A 26,440-nucleotide genomic window follows, 5' to 3' on the forward strand; every position below is an offset into this window, starting at 1 on the left:
TGTCCCCCCAATTCAAGCTCACTGCTCTGTGTTCTGGGCACTGGCACAGGAGATCACATCCAAGGATTTCTGACCTCCTCAGGCACTGTCAGCCACAGCCCAGGATGCTGAGGAGTCAGTGGTCTCTGGCTGGAGACAAGTGCCACATTCCTACCTTTCAGCAGCTTCCCAGCGGGAACTTCGGTACCTTGGGGGGCCCATGGCTAACACAGCCCTTTGGTTTCATCGAAGGCTCTGCTTCCTCTTGTAGTCCTGAAAGGACACAGTCAGTCAATAAAACAGGGAGGAAAACCACCCAACCTCTTCAATGCTTTGATATGCCAAAAGAAACCTTGAGGAGCACACGGTGGGTCTGTGCAGGCTGAGCAAGCCAGAGGCCTCCCATGACGGAGTGGCTGCCTCAGGGACGCGGTGCCAGAGTTCTTCAGCCGGGCCTGCTCCCAGCACTGTCACCAGGAGGGCGCCGCCCCCAAACAGCCACACAATTCGGGGTGCGGCTGTAGGGCACAACTGCTCTATGGCACAGGTGGAATGCATCGGGGGCAGGGACAAGGGACAAGGAGAGGCCTTCTGTATCATTCCCAAAGGTGTTTATTCCCAGGAAGGTCAGGGACTGAAAGACACAAATCCAGGCTGTAGAAGGGGTTTTTCAACAGGGGAGCTTCAAGGGCAGGGTACAGAACTTTAACCAATTGGGAGAAACCTGGGGAGAAGCATAAGGCAGGGAATACAATGCTTAAACTAATTGGGAATTACAGGGGAGGGGAACAGTTTAAACAACCCAATGGGATCTTGAGGGTTACAATAATGACAGGAAAGTTTCTGGAAAAAGGGGCAGGAGGGACTGACATGGTTCATCCTAGGAGGAGGAACAGGGCACATTCAGGAACAAAGGTCAAGTCTTTGGGAAGATGGAAAACCAGGGAAAAACCAACAACAGAAGTGCAAAGGAACAGTCCATTAAGGATAAAATATGCTATAGGAATACAAATTACAAGGGGGGGGGGGGGGTTGTAGAACCGACCATTGAAACTGAATTGCAAATGAAAACACAATAGAAACACTCCACAACACCCCAGTGCACAAGGAAGAGCTAGAGATGCCACCACTCTTGGTGAGCTGTGGATCTGATGGAGGCACAGTTTGGAGAAGGAGGAATTGCCTGGCTGGTCACATCCAGGGGGTTGTGGTCAATGGCTCAGAGGCCCAGTGGATGTCAGTGCTCTGTGGTCTCTCTCAGGGTGACAGCAAAACCTCCCTGGACACTGGGAACTCAGTGTCCTGATGGTGCTGCTGGACAAGAGAGATGGAGGTGCCTCCCAAAAAGAACTGTTCAGATTGCCCAAGTCTTTCAGACCTGCTCAGTGAATGAGCAGCTGATTGAAGTGCAAAGATACTGAGAAACCACACAATCCCTTCCATGGGAAGAAACATCTCCCCATCCAAGCCTCCCCTGTCTTTATCCAACTCCAAGAGGAACAGACATATCTATATCTATCTATCTAGCTAACAAAACACCTTCAGCTTTAAATAAAATCTCATTATTTATCCTTTTGCTATGAAGTAGTGGTTAAAAGTTTTCTTTTAAAGAGATAGATTTAGTAAAGACATAAAATAACAGATGCTTTTAAGGTGTCGAATATGGAAAGTGCAGCGAATTCCTCCCTGACTGACATTCATTCACTCTGGCCACCCACAGGCATCAGGCGCTGGCAATTACACACTTTTGATACAATACCAATGGTAAGTATACAATTTCTTGAGATGTCTTTTTCCTCTGAAATGAATTGAACTCCAGCTTTTCAGGAAGGAATTTATTGAGGTTTACCTTTATAGTTGAACTGACTCACTAACTTTACAGGAATCAAAAAAGAAAAGCTGAAAGATAGTCCAGACAGAAACCTGAGACATTCATCAGAGTAGGAAGATCAGGATGGGCACCTGAAGAAAAGAACGATGAACTATTTGGTCAACTAGGCTGGTTTAGGAACCCAGTGATGGGACAGGGGCAGTTCAAGCCCTGGCACAGGAACCTGTGCACTCCGAAAAAGATCATGTTTAAGTCATACAGATTGCAGGAATATGAATCTGGAATATGAAATCAGGAATAGGTGATTATAATTACACACTCCAATTTAGGACAACATTTAATCACTTGCAGGTACTTAAAGACTTGCTTGACTAAATGCAAACTGTTGTTTCCTGCATTAGGGATTATAACTTAAGGGCACGGTTGGGATTTCAGATCTAAGTGATTGCAAGTTGATGAAGGTCTAGAAGAGGGATTTAGATGCTAAAAGAGCTTTTAAAATCTGATCCTAAACGAAGAAAGCATTTCCTTGATAAATATGAAACTATAAACAGGAGCAGTGTGTAAAGCTCATAGATTAGAGTCATTCTTGAATATGATCCTCTCTGGAAGAAACTGGACTTTAGCTGGAGGAAACCTGTGGCTCACCAAGCCAGATAGGGTGAATTCTCAGCAGAGATACCTGCAATTGTCAGTGCTTTCTGCAGAACACCCAAATCCCCCCATTCCTCTCCAGCCCTTCCTTGCAGCATTAGCTCTTGCCAACTGCAGACCCTGCTCACAAACTCTGTGTGGCAGCTGGCAGGGGAGAAAACTGCTCACTGGAAAGGTGACTGAAACACAGGCAGACTTTAACAGTACAGGTAACAGCAACCAAAAGACAGCCTGACTTAAGCAACAGGACAAGTGACACTCTTGCCAAGTGACAGCCAGAACCCTGTGGATTCCCAGCTGTCCCTCCCTCTCCATGCCTCAGCCAACCCATCTCTTCCCCTCACCAAGCACTCCCAGCAGCTCACCCGAGCCACACCCATGGATGTGGGCTCCTGCAGGTCAGGAGAAGGTGATTCTCTCGCAGCAGGAGGCGTTTGGGCTGCCTGAGCAGCAGCGTGAGCGAGCAGAGGGAGTGGGACAAGCTGGGACAGCCAAGGCTGCGTGGGGCAGAGCTGCTGCTGAACCCTTTCCTCACCCTAACACACAGCTCTGCACCGCTTATTCACCATTTTGTGCCGGTTTGGGCCCCTTGTGTGCCACTCCGGGAACACGTGGAGTGGTGGGATTCCCTGTGTTATGGAATATGAGCACAGGCATGCAAGTCCCAGTTATCATTATGCATCTCTTAAGTCAAACTGTTTGCACCGAGAGCTGTTTCACTGGATGGGGAGGTGCAGGTGCTTTGTGGCCAACAGAGAATCTCAGAGGCTAAAAGCTGGCCTGGGCCTCTGCTAAATGTGCTACAGGGCTAAAAAAGGGGTGTAGTTCCCACATGGTCAGACCAGCACCATTCCTGAGCTTGACACTCACTTTAAATTAGCATGCAATTAAAAAAGAAGTATTACAAATGAAGGTTGTCTTACAAGGAACATATAATTTGCATTTCTAAACTGGCACTCTTTGTTTTGATGTAACCCATGAAGTTCCTGTTCTGCAAGGCCAGTGGACATTGTTGATTGCCTTTAACCTGTTTCAAGGTGATCTTTTTATCCTTCATGGTACTTTGGAAAAGCAATTCCATAGGACAAGAACCCATCTTAAAACCTTTGGTGCCTATGCCAAGGAGAAGGTGACAGCCCTGACAAGCTGTGTGATCCCTTTTAGCACCAGGAGTTGTGTCATTCCTCCAGAGTCCCCTGACAGTCACCTTGAACTTTACATGCCCTCGCAGGGGTTTTTAAATCCTACAGGTGTTTAAAGAAATGCTTCTATTTTCTTTGATCTTCTGCAACCATGCATGTATTAACATTCACAATGCTGCCAGAAAGACACTGGATAAAATGGTTCTTTTTAGAACTTCCTCACTTCATAAAACACTACAATAGCTAGGATGCCACAAATAACTCACTATGAATTCTTCTTATAAGCAAACAGAGGAAGTGTGAGTTTAGGAAGAGGCAAGGACTTCAGAAGGTGCAATTTATTAAAATACTAGATTTAGCGTGTAAGTAAAAATATGTCTAGAAATACTGATTTTCTTTGGGTCAGTGAAAATATAAACTAGATTTTATTCCTTAGGTCAGTCTGGAACTTGGGCAGAAATGACTAACGCTTACTAACCATCGGTGAGTCCAAGTTTGGTCTGAGGTTAAAAGCAACAAAAGCAGTGGACTATTAAATTTGTGACCAACTTTCTGACTTCTGGAAGGATTTGTTTATGCCGTTGCAAAAGTGGGGTTTAGTTGGCAAGTGTTTTTTGAGATTCCCACTCTATTATTTTGTGGGTTTAGGAACGTTTCAGCTTCCCTCCTCTATCACCTGTTCTCTCAGTGAAGAAGCAATGAAGTCACAGCAAGTTTCCAACCAGCAGCCAGAAGTTGTCCTTGTGTGCTTTTCCCCAATTCCTAGGACAAGCTGAAGAGCTTTTATACAAAATGGAGAGTCAGCCATCTGATTACAGCTGGCTTGGGATGGGACCGAAGGACCAGGAAAGGCAGCGGAAAAAGTCTGTTGGAAATGGTTTCTGAAGGACGTTCAGCAATTTGTGTTGGGGCTTTCCTGAAGCATTAGCATGCTGAGTTCTGTTGTTGAGTGTCTGAGGAGTGACTTCAGCTCTCTGCAGACCAGCACCCTTTGGCCTGGAAGACTGCTAGATCTCCTAAAGACCCCTACCAAGAAAATGGATGAGCAGCTTCTAATTTCCCTCTGGCCAGATTTTACAAGGTGTTCTGGAGACATCTAATAAGCCCCAACCAGAGATTCTCAAACTCACCTGTGCCCCAACACTGAATTTATGGGCACTTTTTGTCAGACTCCAACCTACCTGTAGTGCTGCAGTTGTGATTCCAGCTGCTGGATGTGTATTTGCAGATGTGGCACCTCCTTAGCTCTCACTTCCAGCTCCTTCACTTTGCCAAGACTGTTCAGGACAGCGTGTCTGGCCTCTTCCACCTTCCTCCTCGTCTCTGCCTGCTCCCTCTTCAGGTTACGGTTGCAATCTTCCAGGCTGACCAGAGCTTCCTGAGAGCTCTTCAGCTCCTTCTCCAGCTCCTGGCTGAACCTGATGGCTTCTTCAATCTGCCCATCCCTGGAGCTCCGCATGAGCTCCATTTCCTCCAGGACACTTTGGAGGCACTTGGTCTGGGCGTGCTTCTGTGTTAATGGTCTCTTCCTCCCTATGAAGCAGGATCCTCCTTCTCTATGGCTGGCATGGCTCTTCCACAGTCCCACCTGTAATGACCAGGAGCACAAAGCAGGGAGAAAATGATGGGCTTTAATGAAGACTGAAAGTGGCTGGATTGTGCTTTGTTGGTTTGGTTTTTTTTTTCAATCACATCGAGCTGATCAGCAACTAACTTTGCCAAATACAGAGACAAGGAAACAATCTCTGGAAAGTAGGTTTTAATAACTAGCTATGTATTTAATTTTCAACCTACACACTTATCATATTAGTGCACAAGTTTCTGTGTAGCTTTCATGTCATTACTATGGTCTGTACTCAGGAGTCAGGCAGTCTGCTGAAAAAGATATTTACAATGAAGTTGTGTTCAGAAGAAGAGAGCAGGGAGCAGCTGGGGGTGCTCTGAAGCTCTCCTCTTTGTCGTTTTCATTCATCCTGGGACCTCTGACTGGTGACTTTGTGTTTGCTGTTGATTTCCTTTCCCTTTTGCAGATGAAAATGGTAAAGGCGTCTCTGACCTGCCTTGCTGGACATTGGGAAGACAACAGTCATCTACTGCAAGTGGAAGTGTCACAGGTGGAGCAGAGTTCTGTCAGTGCTGTATTAGTATCAAATCACACCTGGTGAGACCTGCCAGAACAATGGGTCCATGCTGCCCTTCCCTGCTCTGCCTGTTCCACGCTATTTCATGCCAGAGGAATTTAACTGCTGTTAAGTGTCTATGTGTGTCACTCGAGCCCGTACAGCAGAACCAGCAGAAACCAGCCCCGGAATTAATGGGGCTGTGCAGAGGAGCCCCAGACTATTCATCAGCCTGCCTGCAGAACTGGCTCCAACTCTGAACTCTTGTGACCACACTCTGAGGAAAACATCCTTCTAATATTCCTTTCAGGCACTTCTGACTGAGACACTGCTTGTGCTTGTGCAGGCAGGAATGCAAAAGTTCTTTCTCACTTCAGGAAAAACCCTGCACTGGTGCACATCCAGCATATGCTATCAGCACATCCTGACTGCGCGTGCAGTAGAAGAAACAGCAGCATTGTACGCGTGGGTTTGTTAAGCCGTAGTCCCCTACACTGTAAACAGAGTGCTCTTCACAACTATATTTATGGTACACCGGTGCCATACATTTCTCCTTAAAGCCTCCCTGTAACCAAACTTTGCTAAAAAGTTAATGCCGAGGATGAACGAGCAACTTCGGTCTCAGTCTGGCAGCGGAGGGGTTATAAACACCGACTCTCCGAGAGCAGCATCTCTCCTGAAGCGCTCGGGGCCAGCCGAGCCGCCCCCGGGAGGCCGCTGCAGAAGCCGGCCCGGACTCACCTGCAGCGCCAGGCACCGCGCATCGCTGCTCTGCAGGGCGGCGCGCATGTCCTCCACCAGCTCCCGCAGGCTGCCGTTCTCCTCCTCCAGCTTGGCCATGCGGTCCTCGGCCTGCTCCAGCGCCACGATCTCCTCGTAGCACTCTCGGGAGCGGGGCCCCGGCGGCCGCCGCTCGGCGCTGCCCGCGGCTCCGCGGCCGGCGGGGTCGGTGCGGCGGCGGCGGCGGGGGCTGCGCAGGCGGATCTGGGTCTCGATGTGCTCGCTCTCCCGGCCCAGCGGCAGCCGCGGCCCCGCGCGGGTGCTGAAGTGGCCGCAGAGCCGCGCGTGGAACTGGCGGAAGGTGAGCTCGGCCGAGAGCCCGTCCCACAGCTCCGCGCACTCCTCGGGCTCCGCCGCCTCCTCCAGCCCCAGCACCTGGCACAGCGTGCGGAAGTCCTCGCCGGGGATGCGGCCCGAACCGGCGCAGTCCAAGCGGTGGAAGATCTCCTGCAGGTACTGGTCCAGGCCGGTGGCCAGCACGACGATCTCGTTCTCCACGCCGCGGTCCAGCCCGTAGTGGTAGGCGAGGGCGCTGACCAGCCACTGCGTGCGCCGGGCCGGCCGCCCGTAGGGGTCCCAGCCCTCAGGCGGCTCCATCGCGCCCGCCCGGCCCGCGGCGCTGCCCGAGCATCCTGAGCTCCCGCCCGGCCGAGCGCTCGGCCCCGGCCCGCGGCGGGGCGGGACGGGCGGGGCGGGGCCGCCACCGCTCCAGCGCCGCTCGCCGAGCGCCCGGCTCGCCCCGCAGCGGAGCCGCGTCCGCCTTTGTCCGGCACCAAAGGGGATTCCGGCAAAGCGGCTGGGTGCCATCCTGCTCCGTTTGGCTGCCAAGCCTGCGCCCCAAGTGTCTTTCTCATTTCTTAACTCATTTCTCCCTTCTGCTTTCTCTTTAGCCCAAGCAACACAATGGCATCGCACAATCCACTTTGACAAGGAAGGCTTGTGAACGAGTGAGTGCTTCCACTAAACTAAAACCCCAATGTGCGTGAAAGCCCACCTTCTGTTCGCTCGGACCTGCTCCCCTCTGTAGATGAGGTGACTTTATGGTGTTGCTGGCTGGGTCTAAAGAGGTCTGGGACAGAGGTGAGTAGGCGTTAAACTCGTTCAAACGAGCTGCCCAGAGCAGCGACTTTAGTCTCTCTTTGGCTGGGGAGTAGGACCGGCGTTGTTGAACGCAGGCAGCAGCACCAGCAGGGCTCCTCCACCAGCAGGGACATGCCAGGAGTCAGGAGGGGACCGTGGCACCAGCCGTGCCCAAAGGCTCAACAGGGTGCCAAAGTCAGGTGCTGCTAACAGGCTGCATTAAGAGCCCAGGCAAGGCGTGGTGAACAGCAACCAGTTTGGGAGCCATCCAAGGAGTCCTGTCAAGAGCAAATCATTCTAATATTCTCTCTAGGACAAAAAAGGAGCAACCCAGTCTGGCTGATAGGTGAGGAAAGAGAATTCAACTTCATTTAAAGCGCTGCTCAATTCAGGGTTGGTTTTCTTTGAGTGAACTGATGCTAAGAAATATTTGCTCGCGTCTGATGGGGTTTCTCTGCAAACAGGCTTGGATGAGAAATTTCTGACCACATTTGCTTTTGCTCTTTAAGATAAGAACCTGAGTAGCTTGGTTGAGGAATGGAGAATTGTTTGTAGCTCAGGAGGAGCCTTACATTTTAGCACAGGAGGAAGATAAGGCAAAGGTTGAAAAGCTTTCCCCTCCTGGACTGACACACTTCCAGAGGAGTCTGTGAGGAAAAGTCCCCTCAGCCACTGCCAGGGCTGTCTGCCTCCTCTGCAGGCTCAATATTCTGGGAGTTCAACAAGTCTCAGCTGCCACTGTATTTTCCTCTGAATATTTCTTGCTGTGCAGGACACAGGGGGAATATTTTGTGCTAGATTCTCCTCTGGGCTTTGAGGTAAATCTCAGTAATTCTGCTGATTGTTATGTCCAGATGAACATTTTATGGATAGCAATGAAAAGGGAAGTAGTAATACCATGGAAAATTAATCGCTCAAAAGGTGAGTGTCATGGTTTGAGCTTGGCGCAATGCTAGTGCTTCTATGAGAATACTTTTTTTCTTGGTATCTATTGTGAGATGCGATCAGAGACAGAGCAGAGCAGGCTCTAACTTAAGATTGAAAGAAAAAAAAATTAACTTAAAACTACAAGGAAAAACACACAGAACACAGGATGAAAACTTTCTAAATTTCCTCCTCCTCCCCCCTCTAAATTTCTAATTCTGTTACTACTCTTTAGATTAATTCGCTCTCAGTCTATCACCGCCTTTTAGATAATTAATTCTCAATTCTTCGAGAAGAGAGGAATCTTTCCCTCACTACAGACTTCTCCAGGAAAGAGTCAAAATTTCTCGTGCTTCTGTGTCACGTGTGGCACCGCCCGAAAAACATTTGCCATCGTGACCTTTCTATGTCCTGTGCTCTCACCACTGCACATGGACTAGAGCTGCTTCTAGGGTTTTTTTCTTTAAGGACGTTTTGTCCAGTTTTAAAAAGAGCACAGTCTCTCTCTTTTTGGGACACTTGTCCCCCCCCAGATTTCACTCCTTGGGGTTGAGGGGTCTCTTGAACAGAGATCATCTTCTTCTTCTTCTTCGAAGATGGAGGGCACTACTACTACTCTCCTCACTTGTCGTCTCTGTTTACACACTTTCACCGCACTCTCCTGGCTCTGAGCTATTGCTTTTCTCTAGAATGCAGTCTCTGTGTCACAGGAACTCAAGGGTTCTGCCATGGCTATTCAAGAAAAGTCCAGCCAAAGGCTACTCTATCACCTCTTCTTACCTAGGATTCTTCTCAACTTCTCTCAATGTCTTTCACTTGTTCATTTTCTTGCTATTCTACTCTATCTCTTCAACTTCAGGAAGAATCAGCATTTGCAAGGTTTCTATCATCTCAAGAAGGGTTAAAAGTCTCAGGCTCTGCTGGTCTGGTTCATGAACTCCCACGGCTGGCTGCCCTGCTGGGCACCCCCCTTCTTCTCTTTCACTCCAGCCGCGCTATCACAGGCACAGGCTGCTCTCTCTCTCTCTCTCTCCCTCCGGGGGGGAAATGGGGGATGGCTGCCCGAAGCCTCGCAGTGCTCTCTTCTACTCTTCGGCCCAGGCTTGGCCTACCTCCCTCCGGCCACATGGCTCCCCTCCCCCACCACCCAGCTCGGAGCAGAGCAGGGGATGGTCTGCTCTCTTCTAAGACTGGAACTCAAAGAGAGTTTCCTCTGGGAGTTCACAGCTTTTAACTGCCTGTGTTCTCAGAGGCGCATCCATGCTCTCAGTGGACAAACTAGGTGCCAATATTAAAATCTGAACACCGACTGGCATGACTACACCATCCCACAAAAACTTCATTTCCTCTCAAACCACGACAGTGAACAGCCCAACTGCACTAAAAATGAAATCTAAACTGAAGAATTTTTTATTTATTTTCCAGTGACAGGTAAGGTAAAGCATGCAGTGTAAATAAAGTCTTTAAGAGATGCAACCAGCTCCCAATTGTATGAAAATCAAAGTGGTAAAGGATGAGAAAGGGCGTGGGAAGAATCTTCAGTCCTTCCTGTTGAAGGTCCAAGGGAATGAAAAGTGATTCTGGCTGTTGCCCATAGGTAACAGGGGCTATTTGTAGAGGAGAGCAGGTGCCCCAAGCTATTGGTGGCCCAAGCCCTGCGTGGCTGGCCCAGTTGCAGTCCTAGCTGGACCAGGGTGCTGAGCTCGGGAGGGGAGGAGGTGGGGGGATCTCGGGAGGCTTCTGCTTCAGGGCCGGGCTGGGGGGCCGTGGGGGAGGCACGGAGGGCTGGTGCTCTGCTTTCTTGGGCAGCTGCTGCTGCCGAGGCCACGTGTGAGAGCTGGCAAACCCGACGGTCTCTGGGCTCTCTGGGGGAGAGGGAGAGGCACGCCTTCTCGGCCAGGATGCTGGAGCAGCGGCAGCACGACTGTGGAGAGAGGAGGTGGCTGAGGCCCCACTGCCAGTGGCAACACAGGGACCCTCCTGCACAGCAGGGCCCAGGGCTGGCAAGGCTCCCCAGCACGGCTGGATCTGCTGGCACAGCCTGGCCCAGCTGCACAGCTGCCCCTCACGGCCCCGGCGAGCAGGGGATGGCTCTGGGCAGGGTCCCTGGCCAGGAGCAGGCCCCAGAGCGCCTCTGCCTTTCAAAAGTAATCTCGTCCCTGCTCTTTCTCCTCCCCACTGTGCTTTGCCTCTGCCCTGTGCCCCTGGGGCTGCTCTTGGCCAGGCAGCCTCAGTGGGAGCCAGCACTGGCTGCAGCCCCAGCGGGCCCCCCAGGACAAGGCCCAGCAATGAAGAGGCCACAGAAAGCACTGGGCAGCAGCAGAACCCTCAGCAGCGTTATGTGCACAACTAGGGAGTGACCAAACTCCACGGCAGCCTCACTGGGAATGCTCCCTGACTCTATGCAGCCTTTAAAGAAGCTGCAGGGTAGAGATCAGCAGCAACTTACCGTTTCTTTTCCTTCCACCACCGGAACCCAACATAGCAGAGCCCAATGAAAACTGGCACAGTGCACAGTGTCACTATGGTGCCTATCATGCAGGACCTGCGCACATCCTGGGGGCAAAAAAGTCTTGGGGTGTTCTGTGGATTCTGGGCGTTTGTGTCTGCCTTGCCAAGAAATCCTGTGGGAGCAAGGGGAGTGTGAGCCCGTGCTGTGCTGCACTGCTGAGCTGGCAGCACGGTGGATCCGGGCAGGACGCTCTCCGTTTCCCCCCGAGCTGGGGCCTGCAGGCACCTTGCCGCCCCTTGGCACAGGCTGTGCCTCCCAACCAAGCCCAGCAGGCCGGGAGGAGAGCCCGGGGCCAGCGCAGCTGCTTGGGCAGTCGCTGCTTCGAGGCACACGGGCCAAACCCATCCCTGAGCAGCCCCTACCAGCCCTGGCCCTCCCTGCCCCGTGACAGCTCCCCCAGCCCCAGGGGACAGAGTCAGGCCCTGTCAGGACCCAGTGCAGCCCCTGCCCAGTCGGGAGCCAGGGCTGGCTCTGGCCCTGGGCTCACGGCAGGGCTCCCGCTCGGGGCTGCTCCTGTGCCTTGGGCCTCTGGGCACTCAGGGCCAGCTCTGGAGCAGCTGCAGCGGGAACGACGTTGCTGCATGAATCCTGTTTCTCCGGGGCTGTGAACGAGCTCCAGAGGCCTCCAAGCCTCCAGAGGCGCCTCCAGCTTTGGCTGCTGCCAGGCTGTGCAAGGGCAGGCCCTGGGGGAATTGCTGCTGCCACACAGCCCCGCTGTGGGCTGAGCCTGGCAAAGCAATTACCTCTTGCGCCGGTGCCCATGTCTGGCATCTGCTCCTTTCCGGCATCAGTGGCTGGCACAAAGCCACTGCTTCCTGTAGGATGTGGCACCATCTGCACGGACTTTTGATCCATTGCTTGAGAAAGGAAAAAGAAGACCTGGATCAGATGGAATGATTCAGCATTTTGGGGGGTGGCATCTTCAGGAAACAATACTTGTCAAAGTCATAGATAAGGATCAGGAAAATGGCCAGGTCATTGGGGCTGGGCCAGAGCCCTCCCTCATCAAATCAGCCCCTACACCTGATCTGCCTGGAGACTGGGAAATTGCAGGGGATCTCAGGGTGTGCAGGGCCCATGGTGCAGTTTGGTCTCCCTGTCAGCTGATGCCAAATGCCTTCCTGCAGAGGCTGGGGAGAAGCTGCAGCCAGGCCAGGCTGGGGAACAGCCCTGCAGGGCGTGGAAGCCGCAGCAGGGCAGCGAGGCTGCCATGGATCCCTTCCTGCTGTGCCGGGCGCGGCGTGTCCAGCTGTGCAGCCAAAGCCCCCGGCTGATGAGCCCCAGGACAAGGCTGAGGGAAATGCACCCACCACGGCGTCTCTCCAGATCGCTCAGCATCTGGTCCAGATGTTTGGCTGCCTCCAAGGATTTCTTGTCTCCTGTGTCTTGATTCTTCCATTTAGGAGGACCTCAATGGAAAGTAGTTCCATTTCTCCTTCAGGCCCGAGTGGCAGTGAGGGCACCTGAGTGATTGGTGCCATCCAAGGCACTCCCTCGGCTCTGCCTTCCACTCAGGAGCAGGAGCAGGGGGACCACGTGCCTGCAGTGGCCCCACACTGGTATGGAAGGAGCTCCTTGCAGAGCAGCATGGGAAGGAAGGGCTCCGTGGATGTGCCAGCAGCTCTAAACCCAGCCCAGGCAGGGCCAGGCCTTGGCAGTGGCAGCAGGAGCAGCTCAGGCTCCGTGGGGCTGGCACAGGAGCTGTGAAAGGCTCAGCCCTGGGACACAACCCTGGGCTCGGCTCCTTCCCTCTCTGATCTTCTCCGTGGCTGCACAGAGCACAGGACACACTGGCATTGCACACGGGAGGAAGATGGACAGCTAAATGCTCCTTCTGCCCACTGAGAGCGATCCTGTGGGATCACTGAGGCCACCAGAAGGGAGCAGGCACGATTTCAAGATTCCTTACACTCTGAGCTTAACTTAAGGGAAAGGGCACATGAGTGGGCTGTTGCCACATGGACACTGATTATTTTGTCAGGAAAGGCACACAGAGAACTTACCTCCACCATGCACCTGAACCTTCAAACTGTCTTTCACCAGTTTTTCCATATAAGCCATGTCACGATGCCAATCTAAAAGAGAGCAAAAATCAGGCCCATTTCCATGGTGTGCTGGGATCCCCCTCTGGCTTAGGGAAATGGGGCCTGCATGGTGGTCATGTAAGGCCATGGGAGCCAGGTGTCAATGGACAAGGCCAAAGCTACACAGGGGCCTGGGGTGCTCAGGGCTGGCTCCTGGTCACTCTCCTCCCTCTTTGCAGGCCCTGTGACACATCCCTGCCGAGGAAAAACAGGGCCAACCCCAGGCCCGTGGGGGCTCTCTCCCTCCCCCAGAAGAAATCCACCCTAAAGGCCTGGGGAAAACCATCCCCAGCGCTTCCCAGGGAGCAGGGAGCGCTGCCCGGGAAAGGGGAGCCAGGCTGCCGGCTCACCTGCTCCCTGCACGTACAGCAGACCAGCCTGGGCAGCCCTGGCAGGCAGGGCCACGGCCAGGAGGAGCAGCAGGAAGAGGCGCAGAGCAAGGGCCATGGTGCCTTGCCCTCTGCCAGTCCCGCAGCTCTTGCTGCCACCGCTGTCCTGACACCGCTGTCCCAATGTCAGCAACCGTTGTTAAGGACTGAGGAGCTGGATATTTTGATTCTGTAGAACCACAGGGCTCTGTGACCTCAGAGCCTGCTGTGACCTCAGAATCCTGCTGTGACCTCATGGCCTGGGTGGGGATGGACCTCAGCACTGGAATTTTCCTTCCTGGGGAGGGAGCTCCTCCTGCCTGGCAGTTGTGTCCAAGGGCTTGGCCTGTCCCCCCAATTCAAGCTCACTGCTCTGTGTTCTGGGCACTGGCACAGGAGATCACATCCAAGGATTTCTGACCTCCTCAGGCACTGTCAGCCACAGCCCAGGATGCTGAGGAGTCAGTGGTCTCTGGCTGGAGACAAGTGCCACATTCCTACCTTTCAGCAGCTTCCCAGCGGGAACTTCGGTACCTTGGGGGGCCCATGGCTAACACAGCCCTTTGGTTTCATCGAAGGCTCTGCTTCCTCTTGTAGTCCTGAAAGGACACAGTCAGTCAATAAAACAGGGAGGAAAACCACCCAACCTCTTCAATGCTTTGATATGCCAAAAGAAACCTTGAGGAGCACACGGTGGGTCTGTGCAGGCTGAGCAAGCCAGAGGCCTCCCATGACGGAGTGGCTGCCTCAGGGACGCGGTGCCAGAGTTCTTCAGCCGGGCCTGCTCCCAGCACTGTCACCAGGAGGGCGCCGCCCCCAAACAGCCACACAATTCGGGGTGCGGCTGTAGGGCACAACTGCTCTATGGCACAGGTGGAATGCATCGGGGGCAGGGACAAGGGACAAGGAGAGGCCTTCTGTATCATTCCCAAAGGTGTTTATTCCCAGGAAGGTCAGGGACTGAAAGACACAAATCCAGGCTGTAGAAGGGGTTTTTCAACAGGGGAGCTTCAAGGGCAGGGTACAGAACTTTAACCAATTGGGAGAAACCTGGGGAGAAGCATAAGGCAGGGAATACAATGCTTAAACTAATTGGGAATTACAGGGGAGGGGAACAGTTTAAACAACCCAATGGGATCTTGAGGGTTACAATAATGACAGGAAAGTTTCTGGAAAAAGGGGCAGGAGGGACTGACATGGTTCATCCTAGGAGGAGGAACAGGGCACATTCAGGAACAAAGGTCAAGTCTTTGGGAAGATGGAAAACCAGGGAAAAACCAACAACAGAAGTGCAAAGGAACAGTCCATTAAGGATAAAATATGCTATAGGAATACAAATTACAAGGGGGGGGGGGGGGTTGTAGAACCGACCATTGAAACTGAATTGCAAATGAAAACACAATAGAAACACTCCACAACACCCCAGTGCACAAGGAAGAGCTAGAGATGCCACCACTCTTGGTGAGCTGTGGATCTGATGGAGGCACAGTTTGGAGAAGGAGGAATTGCCTGGCTGGTCACATCCAGGGGGTTGTGGTCAATGGCTCAGAGGCCCAGTGGATGTCAGTGCTCAGTGGTCTCTCTCAGGGTGACAGCAAAACCTCCCTGGACACTGGGAACTCAGTGTCCTGATGGTGCTGCTGGACAAGAGAGATGGAGGTGCCTCCCAAAAAGAACTGTTCAGATTGCCCAAGTCTTTCAGACCTGCTCAGTGAATGAGCAGCTGATTGAAGTGCAAAGATACTGAGAAACCACACAATCCCTTCCATGGGAAGAAACATCTCCCCATCCAAGCCTCCCCTGTCTTTATCCAACTCCAAGAGGAACAGACATATCTATATCTATCTATCTAGCTAACAAAACACCTTCAGCTTTAAATAAAATCTCATTATTTATCCTTTTGCTATGAAGTAGTGGTTAAAAGTTTTCTTTTAAAGAGATAGATTTAGTAAAGACATAAAATAACAGATGCTTTTAAGGTGTCGAATATGGAAAGTGCAGCGAATTCCTCCCTGACTGACATTCATTCACTCTGGCCACCCACAGGCATCAGGCGCTGGCAATTACACACTTTTGATACAATACCAATGGTAAGTATACAATTTCTTGAGATGTCTTTTTCCTCTGAAATGAATTGAACTCCAGCTTTTCAGGAAGGAATTTATTGAGGTTTACCTTTATAGTTGAACTGACTCACTAACTTTACAGGAATCAAAAAAGAAAAGCTGAAAGATAGTCCAGACAGAAACCTGAGACATTCATCAGAGTAGGAAGATCAGGATGGGCACCTGAAGAAAAGAACGATGAACTATTTGGTCAACTAGGCTGGTTTAGGAACCCAGTGATGGGACAGGGGCAGTTCAAGCCCTGGCACAGGAACCTGTGCACTCCGAAAAAGATCATGTTTAAGTCATACAGATTGCAGGAATATGAATCTGGAATATGAAATCAGGAATAGGTGATTATAATTACACACTCCAATTTAGGACAACATTTAATCACTTGCAGGTACTTAAAGACTTGCTTGACTAAATGCAAACTGTTGTTTCCTGCATTAGGGATTATAACTTAAGGGCACGGTTGGGATTTCAGATCTAAGTGATTGCAAGTTGATGAAGGTCTAGAAGAGGGATTTAGATGCTAAAAGAGCTTTTAAAATCTGATCCTAAACGAAGAAAGCATTTCCTTGATAAATATGAAACTATAAACAGGAGCAGTGTGTAAAGCTCATAGATTAGAGTCATTCTTGAATATGATCCTCTCTGGAAGAAACTGGACTTTAGCTGGAGGAAACCTGTGGCTCACCAAGCCAGATAGGGTGAATTCTCAGCAGAGATACCTGCAATTGTCAGTGCTTTCTGCAGAACACCCAAATCCCCCCATTCCTCTCCAGCCCTTCCTTGCAGCATTAGCTCTTGCCAACTGCAGACCCTGCTCACAAACTCTGTGTGGCAGCTGGCAGGGGAGAAAACTGCTCACTGGAAAGGTGACTGAAACACAGGCAGACTTTAACAGTACAGGTAACAGCAACCAAAAGACAGCCTGACTTAAGCAACAGGACAAGTGACACTCTTGCCAAGTGACAGCCAGAACCCTGTGGATTCCCAGCTGTCCCTCCCTCTCCATGCCTCAGCCAACCCATCTCTTCCCCTCACCAAGCACTCCCAGCAGCTCACCCGAGCCACACCCATGGATGTGGGCTCCTGCAGGTCAGGAGAAGGCGATTCTCTCGCAGCAGGAGGCGTTTGGGCTGCCTGAGCAGCAGCGTGAGCGAGCAGAGGGAGTGGGACAAGCTGGGACAGCCAAGGCTGCGTGGGGCAGAGCTGCTGCTGAACCCTTTCCTCACCCTAACACACAGCTCTGCACCGCTTATTCACCATTTTGTGCCGGTTTGGGCCCCTTGTGTGCCACTCCGGGAACACGTGGAGTGGTGGGATTCCCTGTGTTATGGAATATGAGCACAGGCATGCAAGTCCCAGTTATCATTATGCATCTCTTAAGTCAAACTGTTTGCACCGAGAGCTGTTTCACTGGATGGGGAGGTGCAGGTGCTTTGTGGCCAACAGAGAATCTCAGAGGCTAAAAGCTGGCCTGGGCCTCTGCTAAATGTGCTACAGGGCTAAAAAAGGGGTGTAGTTCCCACATGGTCAGACCAGCACCATTCCTGAGCTTGACACTCACTTTAAATTAGCATGCAATTAAAAAAGAAGTATTACAAATGAAGGTTGTCTTACAAGGAACATATAATTTGCATTTCTAAACTGGCACTCTTTGTTTTGATGTAACCCATGAAGTTCCTGTTCTGCAAGGCCAGTGGACATTGTTGATTGCCTTTAACCTGTTTCAAGGTGATCTTTTTATCCTTCATGGTACTTTGGAAAAGCAATTCCATAGGACAAGAACCCATCTTAAAACCTTTGGTGCCTATGCCAAGGAGAAGGTGACAGCCCTGACAAGCTGTGTGATCCCTTTTAGCACCAGGAGTTGTGTCATTCCTCCAGAGTCCCCTGACAGTCACCTTGAACTTTACATGCCCTCGCAGGGGTTTTTAAATCCTACAGGTGTTTAAAGAAATGCTTCTATTTTCTTTGATCTTCTGCAACCATGCATGTATTAACATTCACAATGCTGCCAGAAAGACACTGGATAAAATGGTTCTTTTTAGAACTTCCTCACTTCATAAAACACTACAATAGCTAGGATGCCACAAATAACTCACTATGAATTCTTCTTATAAGCAAACAGAGGAAGTGTGAGTTTAGGAAGAGGCAAGGACTTCAGAAGGTGCAATTTATTAAAATACTAGATTTAGCGTGTAAGTAAAAATATGTCTAGAAATACTGATTTTCTTTGGGTCAGTGAAAATATAAACTAGATTTTATTCCTTAGGTCAGTCTGGAACTTGGGCAGAAATGACTAACGCTTACTAACCATCGGTGAGTCCAAGTTTGGTCTGAGGTTAAAAGCAACAAAAGCAGTGGACTATTAAATTTGTGACCAACTTTCTGACTTCTGGAAGGATTTGTTTATGCCGTTGCAAAAGTGGGGTTTAGTTGGCAAGTGTTTTTTGAGATTCCCACTCTATTATTTTGTGGGTTTAGGAACGTTTCAGCTTCCCTCCTCTATCACCTGTTCTCTCAGTGAAGAAGCAATGAAGTCACAGCAAGTTTCCAACCAGCAGCCAGAAGTTGTCCTTGTGTGCTTTTCCCCAATTCCTAGGACAAGCTGAAGAGCTTTTATACAAAATGGAGAGTCAGCCATCTGATTACAGCTGGCTTGGGATGGGACCGAAGGACCAGGAAAGGCAGCGGAAAAAGTCTGTTGGAAATGGTTTCTGAAGGACGTTCAGCAATTTGTGTTGGGGCTTTCCTGAAGCATTAGCATGCTGAGTTCTGTTGTTGAGTGTCTGAGGAGTGACTTCAGCTCTCTGCAGACCAGCACCCTTTGGCCTGGAAGACTGCTAGATCTCCTAAAGACCCCTACCAAGAAAATGGATGAGCAGCTTCTAATTTCCCTCTGGCCAGATTTTACAAGGTGTTCTGGAGACATCTAATAAGCCCCAACCAGAGATTCTCAAACTCACCTGTGCCCCAACACTGAATTTATGGGCACTTTTTGTCAGACTCCAACCTACCTGTAGTGCTGCAGTTGTGATTCCAGCTGCTGGATGTGTATTTGCAGATGTGGCACCTCCTTAGCTCTCACTTCCAGCTCCTTCACTTTGCCAAGACTGTTCAGGACAGCGTGTCTGGCCTCTTCCACCTTCCTCCTCGTCTCTGCCTGCTCCCTCTTCAGGTTACGGTTGCAATCTTCCAGGCTGACCAGAGCTTCCTGAGAGCTCTTCAGCTCCTTCTCCAGCTCCTGGCTGAACCTGATGGCTTCTTCAATCTGCCCATCCCTGGAGCTCCGCATGAGCTCCATTTCCTCCAGGACACTTTGGAGGCACTTGGTCTGGGCGTGCTTCTGTGTTAATGGTCTCTTCCTCCCTATGAAGCAGGATCCTCCTTCTCTATGGCTGGCATGGCTCTTCCACAGTCCCACCTGTAATGACCAGGAGCACAAAGCAGGGAGAAAATGATGGGCTTTAATGAAGACTGAAAGTGGCTGGATTGTGCTTTGTTGGTTTGGTTTTTTTTTTCAATCACATCGAGCTGATCAGCAACTAACTTTGCCAAATACAGAGACAAGGAAACAATCTCTGGAAAGTAGGTTTTAATAACTAGCTATGTATTTAATTTTCAACCTACACACTTATCATATTAGTGCACAAGTTTCTGTGTAGCTTTCATGTCATTACTATGGTCTGTACTCAGGAGTCAGGCAGTCTGCTGAAAAAGATATTTACAATGAAGTTGTGTTCAGAAGAAGAGAGCAGGGAGCAGCTGGGGGTGCTCTGAAGCTCTCCTCTTTGTCGTTTTCATTCATCCTGGGACCTCTGACTGGTGACTTTGTGTTTGCTGTTGATTTCCTTTCCCTTTTGCAGATGAAAATGGTAAAGGCGTCTCTGACCTGCCTTGCTGGACATTGGGAAGACAACAGTCATCTACTGCAAGTGGAAGTGTCACAGGTGGAGCAGAGTTCTGTCAGTGCTGTATTAGTATCAAATCACACCTGGTGAGACCTGCCAGAACAATGGGTCCATGCTGCCCTTCCCTGCTCTGCCTGTTCCACGCTATTTCATGCCAGAGGAATTTAACTGCTGTTAAGTGTCTATGTGTGTCACTCGAGCCCGTACAGCAGAACCAGCAGAAACCAGCCCCGGAATTAATGGGGCTGTGCAGAGGAGCCCCAGACTATTCATCAGCCTGCCTGCAGAACTGGCTCCAACTCTGAACTCTTGTGACCACACTCTGAGGAAAACATCCTTCTAATATTCCTTTCAGGCACTTCTGACTGAGACACTGCTTGTGCTTGTGCAGGCAGGAATGCAAAAGTTCTTTCTCACTTCAGGAAAAACCCTGCACTGGTGCACATCCAGCATATGCTATCAGCACATCCTGACTGCGCGTGCAGTAGAAGAAACAGCAGCATTGTACGCGTGGGTTTGTTAAGCCGTAGTCCCCTACACTGTAAACAGAGTGCTCTTCACAACTATATTTATGGTACACCGGTGCCATACATTTCTCCTTAAAGCCTCCCTGTAACCAAACTTTGCTAAAAAGTTAATGCCGACGATGAACGAGCAACTTCGGCCTCAGTCTGGCAGCGGAGGGGTTATAAACACCGACTCTCCGAGAGCAGCATCTCTCCTGAAGCGCTCGGGGCCAGCCGAGCCGCCCCCGGGAGGCCGCTGCAGAAGCCGGCCCGGACTCACCTGCAGCGCCAGGCACCGCGCATCGCTGCTCTGCAGGGCGGCGCGCATGTCCTCCACCAGCTCCCGCAGGCTGCCGTTCTCCTCCTCCAGCTTGGCCATGCGGTCCTCGGCCTGCTCCAGCGCCACGATCTCCTCGTAGCACTCTCGGGAGCGGGGCCCCGGCGGCCGCCGCTCGGCGCTGCCCGCGGCTCCGCGGCCGGCGGGGTCGGTGCGGCGGCGGCGGCGGGGGCTGCGCAGGCGGATCTGGGTCTCGATGTGCTCGCTCTCCCGGCCCAGCGGCAGCCGCGGCCCCGCGCGGGTGCTGAAGTGGCCGCAGAGCCGCGCGTGGAACTGGCGGAAGGTGAGCTCGGCCGAGAGCCCGTCCCACAGCTCCGCGCACTCCTCGGGCTCCGCCGCCTCCTCCAGCCCCAGCACCTGGCACAGCGTGCGGAAGTCCTCGCCGGGGATGCGGCCCGAACCGGCGCAGTCCAAGCGGTGGAAGATCTCCTGCAGGTACTGGTCCAGGCCGGTGGCCAGCACGACGATCTCGTTCTCCACGCCGCGGTCCAGCCCGTAGTGGTAGGCGAGGGCGCTGACCAGCCACTGCGTGCGCCGGGCCGGCCGCCCGTAGGGGTCCCAGCCCTCAGGCGGCTCCATCGCGCCCGCCCGGCCCGCGGCGCTGCCCGAGCATCCTGAGCTCCCGCCCGGCCGAGCGCTCGGCCCCGGCCCGCGGCGGGGCGGGACGGGCGGGGCGGGGCCGCCACCGCTCCAGCGCCGCTCGCCGAGCGCCCGGCTCGCCCCGCAGCGGAGCCGCGTCCGCCTTTGTCCGGCACCAAAGGGGATTCCGGCAAAGCGGCTGGGTGCCATCCTGCTCCGTTTGGCTGCCAAGCCTGCGCCCCAAGTGTCTTTCTCATTTCTTAACTCATTTCTCCCTTCTGCTTTCTCTTTAGCCCAAGCAACACAATGGCATCGCACAATCCACTTTGACAAGGAAGGCTTGTGAACGAGTGAGTGCTTCCACTAAACTAAAACCCCAATGTGCGTGAAAGCCCACCTTCTGTTCGCTCGGACCTGCTCCCCTCTGTAGATGAGGTGACTTTATGGTGTTGCTGGCTGGGTCTAAAGAGGTCTGGGACAGAGGTGAGTAGGCGTTAAACTCGTTCAAACGAGCTGCCCAGAGCAGCGACTTTAGTCTCTCTTTGGCTGGGGAGTAGGACCGGCGTTGTTGAACGCAGGCAGCAGCACCAGCAGGGCTCCTCCACCAGCAGGGACATGCCAGGAGTCAGGAGGGGACCGTGGCACCAGCCGTGCCCAAAGGCTCAACAGGGTGCCAAAGTCAGGTGCTGCTAACAGGCTGCATTAAGAGCCCAGGCAAGGCGTGGTGAACAGCAACCAGTTTGGGAGCCATCCAAGGAGTCCTGTCAAGAGCAAATCATTCTAATATTCTCTCTAGGACAAAAAAGGAGCAACCCAGTCTGGCTGATAGGTGAGGAAAGAGAATTCAACTTCATTTAAAGCGCTGCTCAATTCAGGGTTGGTTTTCTTTGAGTGAACTGATGCTAAGAAATATTTGCTCGCGTCTGATGGGGTTTCTCTGCAAACAGGCTTGGATGAGAAATTTCTGACCACATTTGCTTTTGCTCTTTAAGATAAGAACCTGAGTAGCTTGGTTGAGGAATGGAGAATTGTTTGTAGCTCAGGAGGAGCCTTACATTTTAGCACAGGAGGAAGATAAGGCAAAGGTTGAAAAGCTTTCCCCTCCTGGACTGACACACTTCCAGAGGAGTCTGTGAGGAAAAGTCCCCTCAGCCACTGCCAGGGCTGTCTGCCTCCTCTGCAGGCTCAATATTCTGGGAGTTCAACAAGTCTCAGCTGCCACTGTATTTTCCTCTGAATATTTCTTGCTGTGCAGGACACAGGGGGAATATTTTGTGCTAGATTCTCCTCTGGGCTTTGAGGTAAATCTCAGTAATTCTGCTGATTGTTATGTCCAGATGAACATTTTATGGATAGCAATGAAAAGGGAAGTAGTAGTACCATGGAAAATTAATCGCTCAAAAGGTGAGTGTCATGGTTTGAGCTTGGCGCAATGCTAGTGCTTCTATGAGAATACTTTTTTTCTTGGTATCTATTGTGAGATGCGATCAGAGACAGAGCAGAGCAGGCTCTAACTTAAGATTGAAAGAAAAAAAAATTAACTTAAAACTACAAGGAAAAACACACAGAACACAGGATGAAAACTTTCTAAATTTCCTCCTCCTCCCCCCTCTAAATTTCTAATTCTGTTACTACTCTTTAGATTAATTCGCTCTCAGTCTATCACCGCCTTTTAGATAATTAATTCTCAATTCTTCGAGAAGAGAGGAATCTTTCCCTCACTACAGACTTCTCCAGGAAAGAGTCAAAATTTCTCGTGCTTCTGTGTCACGTGTGGCACCGCCCGAAAAACATTTGCCATCGTGACCTTTCTATGTCCTGTGCTCTCACCACTGCACATGGACTAGAGCTGCTTCTAGGGTTTTTTTCTTTAAGGACGTTTTGTCCAGTTTTAAAAAGAGCACAGTCTCTCTCTTTTTGGGACACTTGTCCCCCCCCAGATTTCACTCCTTGGGGTTGAGGGGTCTCTTGAACAGAGATCATCTTCTTCTTCTTCTTCGAAGATGGAGGGCACTACTACTACTCTCCTCACTTGTCGTCTCTGTTTACACACTTTCACCGCACTCTCCTGGCTCTGAGCTATTGCTTTTCTCTAGAATGCAGTCTCTGTGTCACAGGAACTCAAGGGTTCTGCCATGGCTATTCAAGAAAAGTCCAGCCAAAGGCTACTCTATCACCTCTTCTTACCTAGGATTCTTCTCAACTTCTCTCAATGTCTTTCACTTGTTCATTTTCTTGCTATTCTACTCTATCTCTTCAACTTCAGGAAGAATCAGCATTTGCAAGGTTTCTATCATCTCAAGAAGGGTTAAAAGTCTCAGGCTCTGCTGGTCTGGTTCATGAACTCCCACGGCTGGCTGCCCTGCTGGGCACCCCCCTTCTTCTCTTTCACTCCAGCCGCGCTATCACAGGCACAGGCTGCTCTCTCTCTCTCTCTCTCCCTCCGGGGGGGAAATGGGGGATGGCTGCCCGAAGCCTCGCAGTGCTCTCTTCTACTCTTCGGCCCAGGCTTGGCCTACCTCCCTCCGGCCACATGGCTCCCCTCCCCCACCACCCAGCTCGGAGCAGAGCAGGGGAAGGTCTGCTCTCTTCTAAGACTGGAACTCAAAGAGAGTTTCCTCTGGGAGTTCACAGCTTTTAACTGCCTGTGTTCTCAGAGGCGCATCCATGCTCTCAGTGGACAAACTAGGTGCCAATATTAAAATCTGAACACCGACTGGCATGACTACACCATCCCACAAAAACTTCATTTCCTCTCAAACCACGACAGTGAACAGCCCAACTGCACTAAAAATGAAATCTAAACTGAAGAATTTTTTATTTATTTTCCAGTGACAGGTAAGGTAAAGCATGCAGTGTAAATAAAGTCTTTAAGAGATGCAACCAGCTCCCAATTGTATGAAAATCAAAGTGGTAAAGGATGAGAAAGGGTGTGGGAAGAATCTTCAGTCCTTCCTGTTGAAGGTCCAAGGGAATGAAAAGTGATTCTGGCTGTTGCCCATAGGTAACAGGGGCTATTTGTAGAGGAGAGCAGGTGCCCCAAGCTATTGGTGGCCCAAGCCCTGCGTGGCTGGCCCAGTTGCAGTCCTAGCTGGACCAGGGTGCTGAGCTCGGGAGGGGAGGAGGTGGGGGGATCTCGGGAGGCTTCTGCTTCAGGGCCGGGCTGGGGGGCCGTGGGGGAGGCACGGAGGGCTGGTGCTCTGCTTTCTTGGGCAGCTGCTGCTGCCGAGGCCACGTGTGAGAGCTGGCAAACCCGACGGTCTCTGGGCTCTCTGGGGGAGAGGGAGAGGCACGCCTTCTCGGCCAGGATGCTGGAGCAGCGGCAGCACGACTGTGGAGAGAGGAGGTGGCTGAGGCCCACTGCCAGTGGCAACACAGGGACCCTCCTGCACAGCAGGGCCCAGGGCTGGCAAGGCTCCCCAGCATGGCTGGAGCTGCTGGCACAGCCTGGCCCAGCTGCACAGCTGCCCCTCACGGCCCCGGCGAGCAGGGGACGGCTCTGGGCAGGGTCCCTGGCCAGGAGCAGGCCCCAGAGCGCCTCTGCCTTTCAAAAGTAATCTCGTCCCTGCTCTTTCTCCTCCCCACCTTGCTTTGCCTCTGCCCTGTGCCCCTGGGGCTGCTCTTGGCCAGGCAGCCTCAGTGGGAGCCAGCACTGGCTGCAGCCCCAGCGGGCCCCCCAGGACAAGGCCCAGCAATGAAGAGGCCACAGAAAGCACTGGGCAGCAGCAGCAGAACCCTCAGCAGAGTTATGTGCACAACTAGGGAGTGACCAAACTCCACTGCAGCCTCACTGGGAATGCTCCCTGACACTATGCAGCCTTTAAAGAAGCTGCAGGGTAGAGATCAGCAGCAACTTACCGTTTCTTTTCCTTCCACCACCGGAACCCAACATAGCAGAGCCCAATGAAAACTGGCACAGTGCACAGTGTCACTATGGTGCCTATCATGCAGGACCTGCGCACATCCTGGGGGCAAAAAAGTCTTGGGGTGTTCTGTGGATTCTGGGCGTTTTTTTCTGCCTTGCCAAGAAATCCTGTGGGAGCAAGGGGAGTGTGAGCCCGTGCTGTGCTGCACTGCTGAGCTGGCAGCACGGTGGATCCGGGCAGGACGCTCTCCGTTTCCCCCCGAGCTGGGGCCTGCAGGCACCTTGCCGCCCCTTGGCACAGGCTGTGCCTCCCAACCAAGCCCAGCAGGCCGGGAGGAGAGCCCGGGGCCAGCGCAGCTGCTTGGGCAGTCGCTGCTTCGAGGCACACGGGCCAAACCCATCCCTGAGCAGCCCCTACCAGCCCTGGCCCTCCCTGCCCCGTGACAGCTCCCCCAGCCCCAGGGGACAGAGTCAGGCCCTGTCAGGACCCAGTGCAGCCCCTGCCCAGTCGGGAGCCAGGGCTGGCTCTGGCCCTGGGCTCACGGCAGGGCTCCCGCTCGGGGCTGCTCCTGTGCCTTGGGCCTCTGGGCACTCAGGGCCAGCTCTGGAGCAGCTGCAGCGGGAACGACGTTGCTGCATGAATCCTGTTTCTCCGGGGCTGTGAACGAGCTCCAGAGGCCTCCAAGCCTCCAGAGGCGCCTCCAGCTTTGGCTGCTGCCAGGCTGTGCAAGGGCAGGCCCTGGGGGAATTGCTGCTGCCACACAGCCCCGCTGTGGGCTGAGCCTGGCAAAGCAATTACCTCTTGCGCCGGTGCCCATGTCTGGCATCTGCTCCTTTCCGGCATCAGTGGCTGGCACAAAGCCACTGCTTCCTGTAGGATGTGGCACCATCTGCACGGACTTTTGATCCATTGCTTGAGAAAGGAAAAAGAAGACCTGGATCAGATGGAATGATTCAGCATTCTGGGGGGTGGCATCTTCAGGAGACAATACTTGTCAAAGTCATAGATAAGGATCAGGAAAATGGCCAGGTCATTGGGGCTGGGCCAGAGCCCTCCCTCATCAAATCAGCCCCTACACCTGATCTGCCTGGAGACTGGGAAATTGCAGGGGATCTCAGGGTGTGCAGGGCCCATGGTGCAGTTTGGTCTCCCTGTCAGCTGATGCCAAATGCCTTCCTGCAGAGGCTGGGGAGAAGCTGCAGCCAGGCCAGGCTGGGGAACAGCCCTGCAGGGCGTGGAAGCCGCAGCAGGGCAGTGAGGCTGCCATGGATCCCTTCCTGCTGTGCCGGGCGCGGCGTGTCCAGCTGTGCAGCCAAAGCCCCCGGCTGATGAGCCCCAGGACAAGGCTGAGGGAAATGCACCCACCACGGCGTCTCTCCAGATCGCTCAGCATCTGGTCCAGATGTTTGGCTGCCTCCAAGGATTTCTTGTCTCCTGTGTCTTGATTCTTCCATTTAGGAGGACCTCAATGGAAAGTAGTTCCATTTCTCCTTCAGGCCCGAGTGGCAGTGAGGGCACCTGAGTGATTGGTGCCATCCAAGGCACTCCCTCGGCTCTGCCTTCCACTCAGGAGCAGGAGCAGGGGGACCACGTGCCTGCAGTGGCCCCACACTGGTATGGAAGGAGCTCCTTGCAGAGCAGCATGGGAAG

The 26,440-nt window shown here is 52.4% G+C and overlaps 2 protein-coding genes across 2 annotated transcripts; both read right to left on the reverse strand.

Moving 5' to 3' along the window:
• Positions 1–4,016: 4,016 nt before the first annotated feature.
• Positions 4,017–7,170, reverse strand: LOC132332119 (EF-hand and coiled-coil domain-containing protein 1-like). Its single transcript, XM_059856089.1, has 2 exons — positions 6,468–7,170; positions 4,017–5,194 (listed from the first exon to the last, which is right to left on the reverse strand). Exons 1-2 carry the CDS (start codon positions 7,101–7,103, stop codon positions 4,784–4,786), a joined length of 1,047 nt encoding a protein of 348 aa, XP_059712072.1. The 5' UTR covers positions 7,104–7,170; the 3' UTR covers positions 4,017–4,783.
• Positions 7,171–17,837: 10,667 nt separating this feature from the next.
• Positions 17,838–20,991, reverse strand: LOC132332120 (EF-hand and coiled-coil domain-containing protein 1-like). Its single transcript, XM_059856090.1, has 2 exons — positions 20,289–20,991; positions 17,838–19,015 (listed from the first exon to the last, which is right to left on the reverse strand). The coding sequence occupies exons 1-2, from the start codon at positions 20,922–20,924 to the stop codon at positions 18,605–18,607; spliced, it is 1,047 nt and encodes a 348-aa protein (XP_059712073.1). The 5' UTR covers positions 20,925–20,991; the 3' UTR covers positions 17,838–18,604.
• Between the last annotated feature and the right edge of the window lie 5,449 nt (positions 20,992–26,440).

Source organism: Haemorhous mexicanus, chromosome 11 (assembly GCF_027477595.1).
Source record: "Haemorhous mexicanus isolate bHaeMex1 chromosome 11, bHaeMex1.pri, whole genome shotgun sequence".
NCBI lineage: Eukaryota > Metazoa > Chordata > Aves > Passeriformes > Fringillidae > Haemorhous > Haemorhous mexicanus.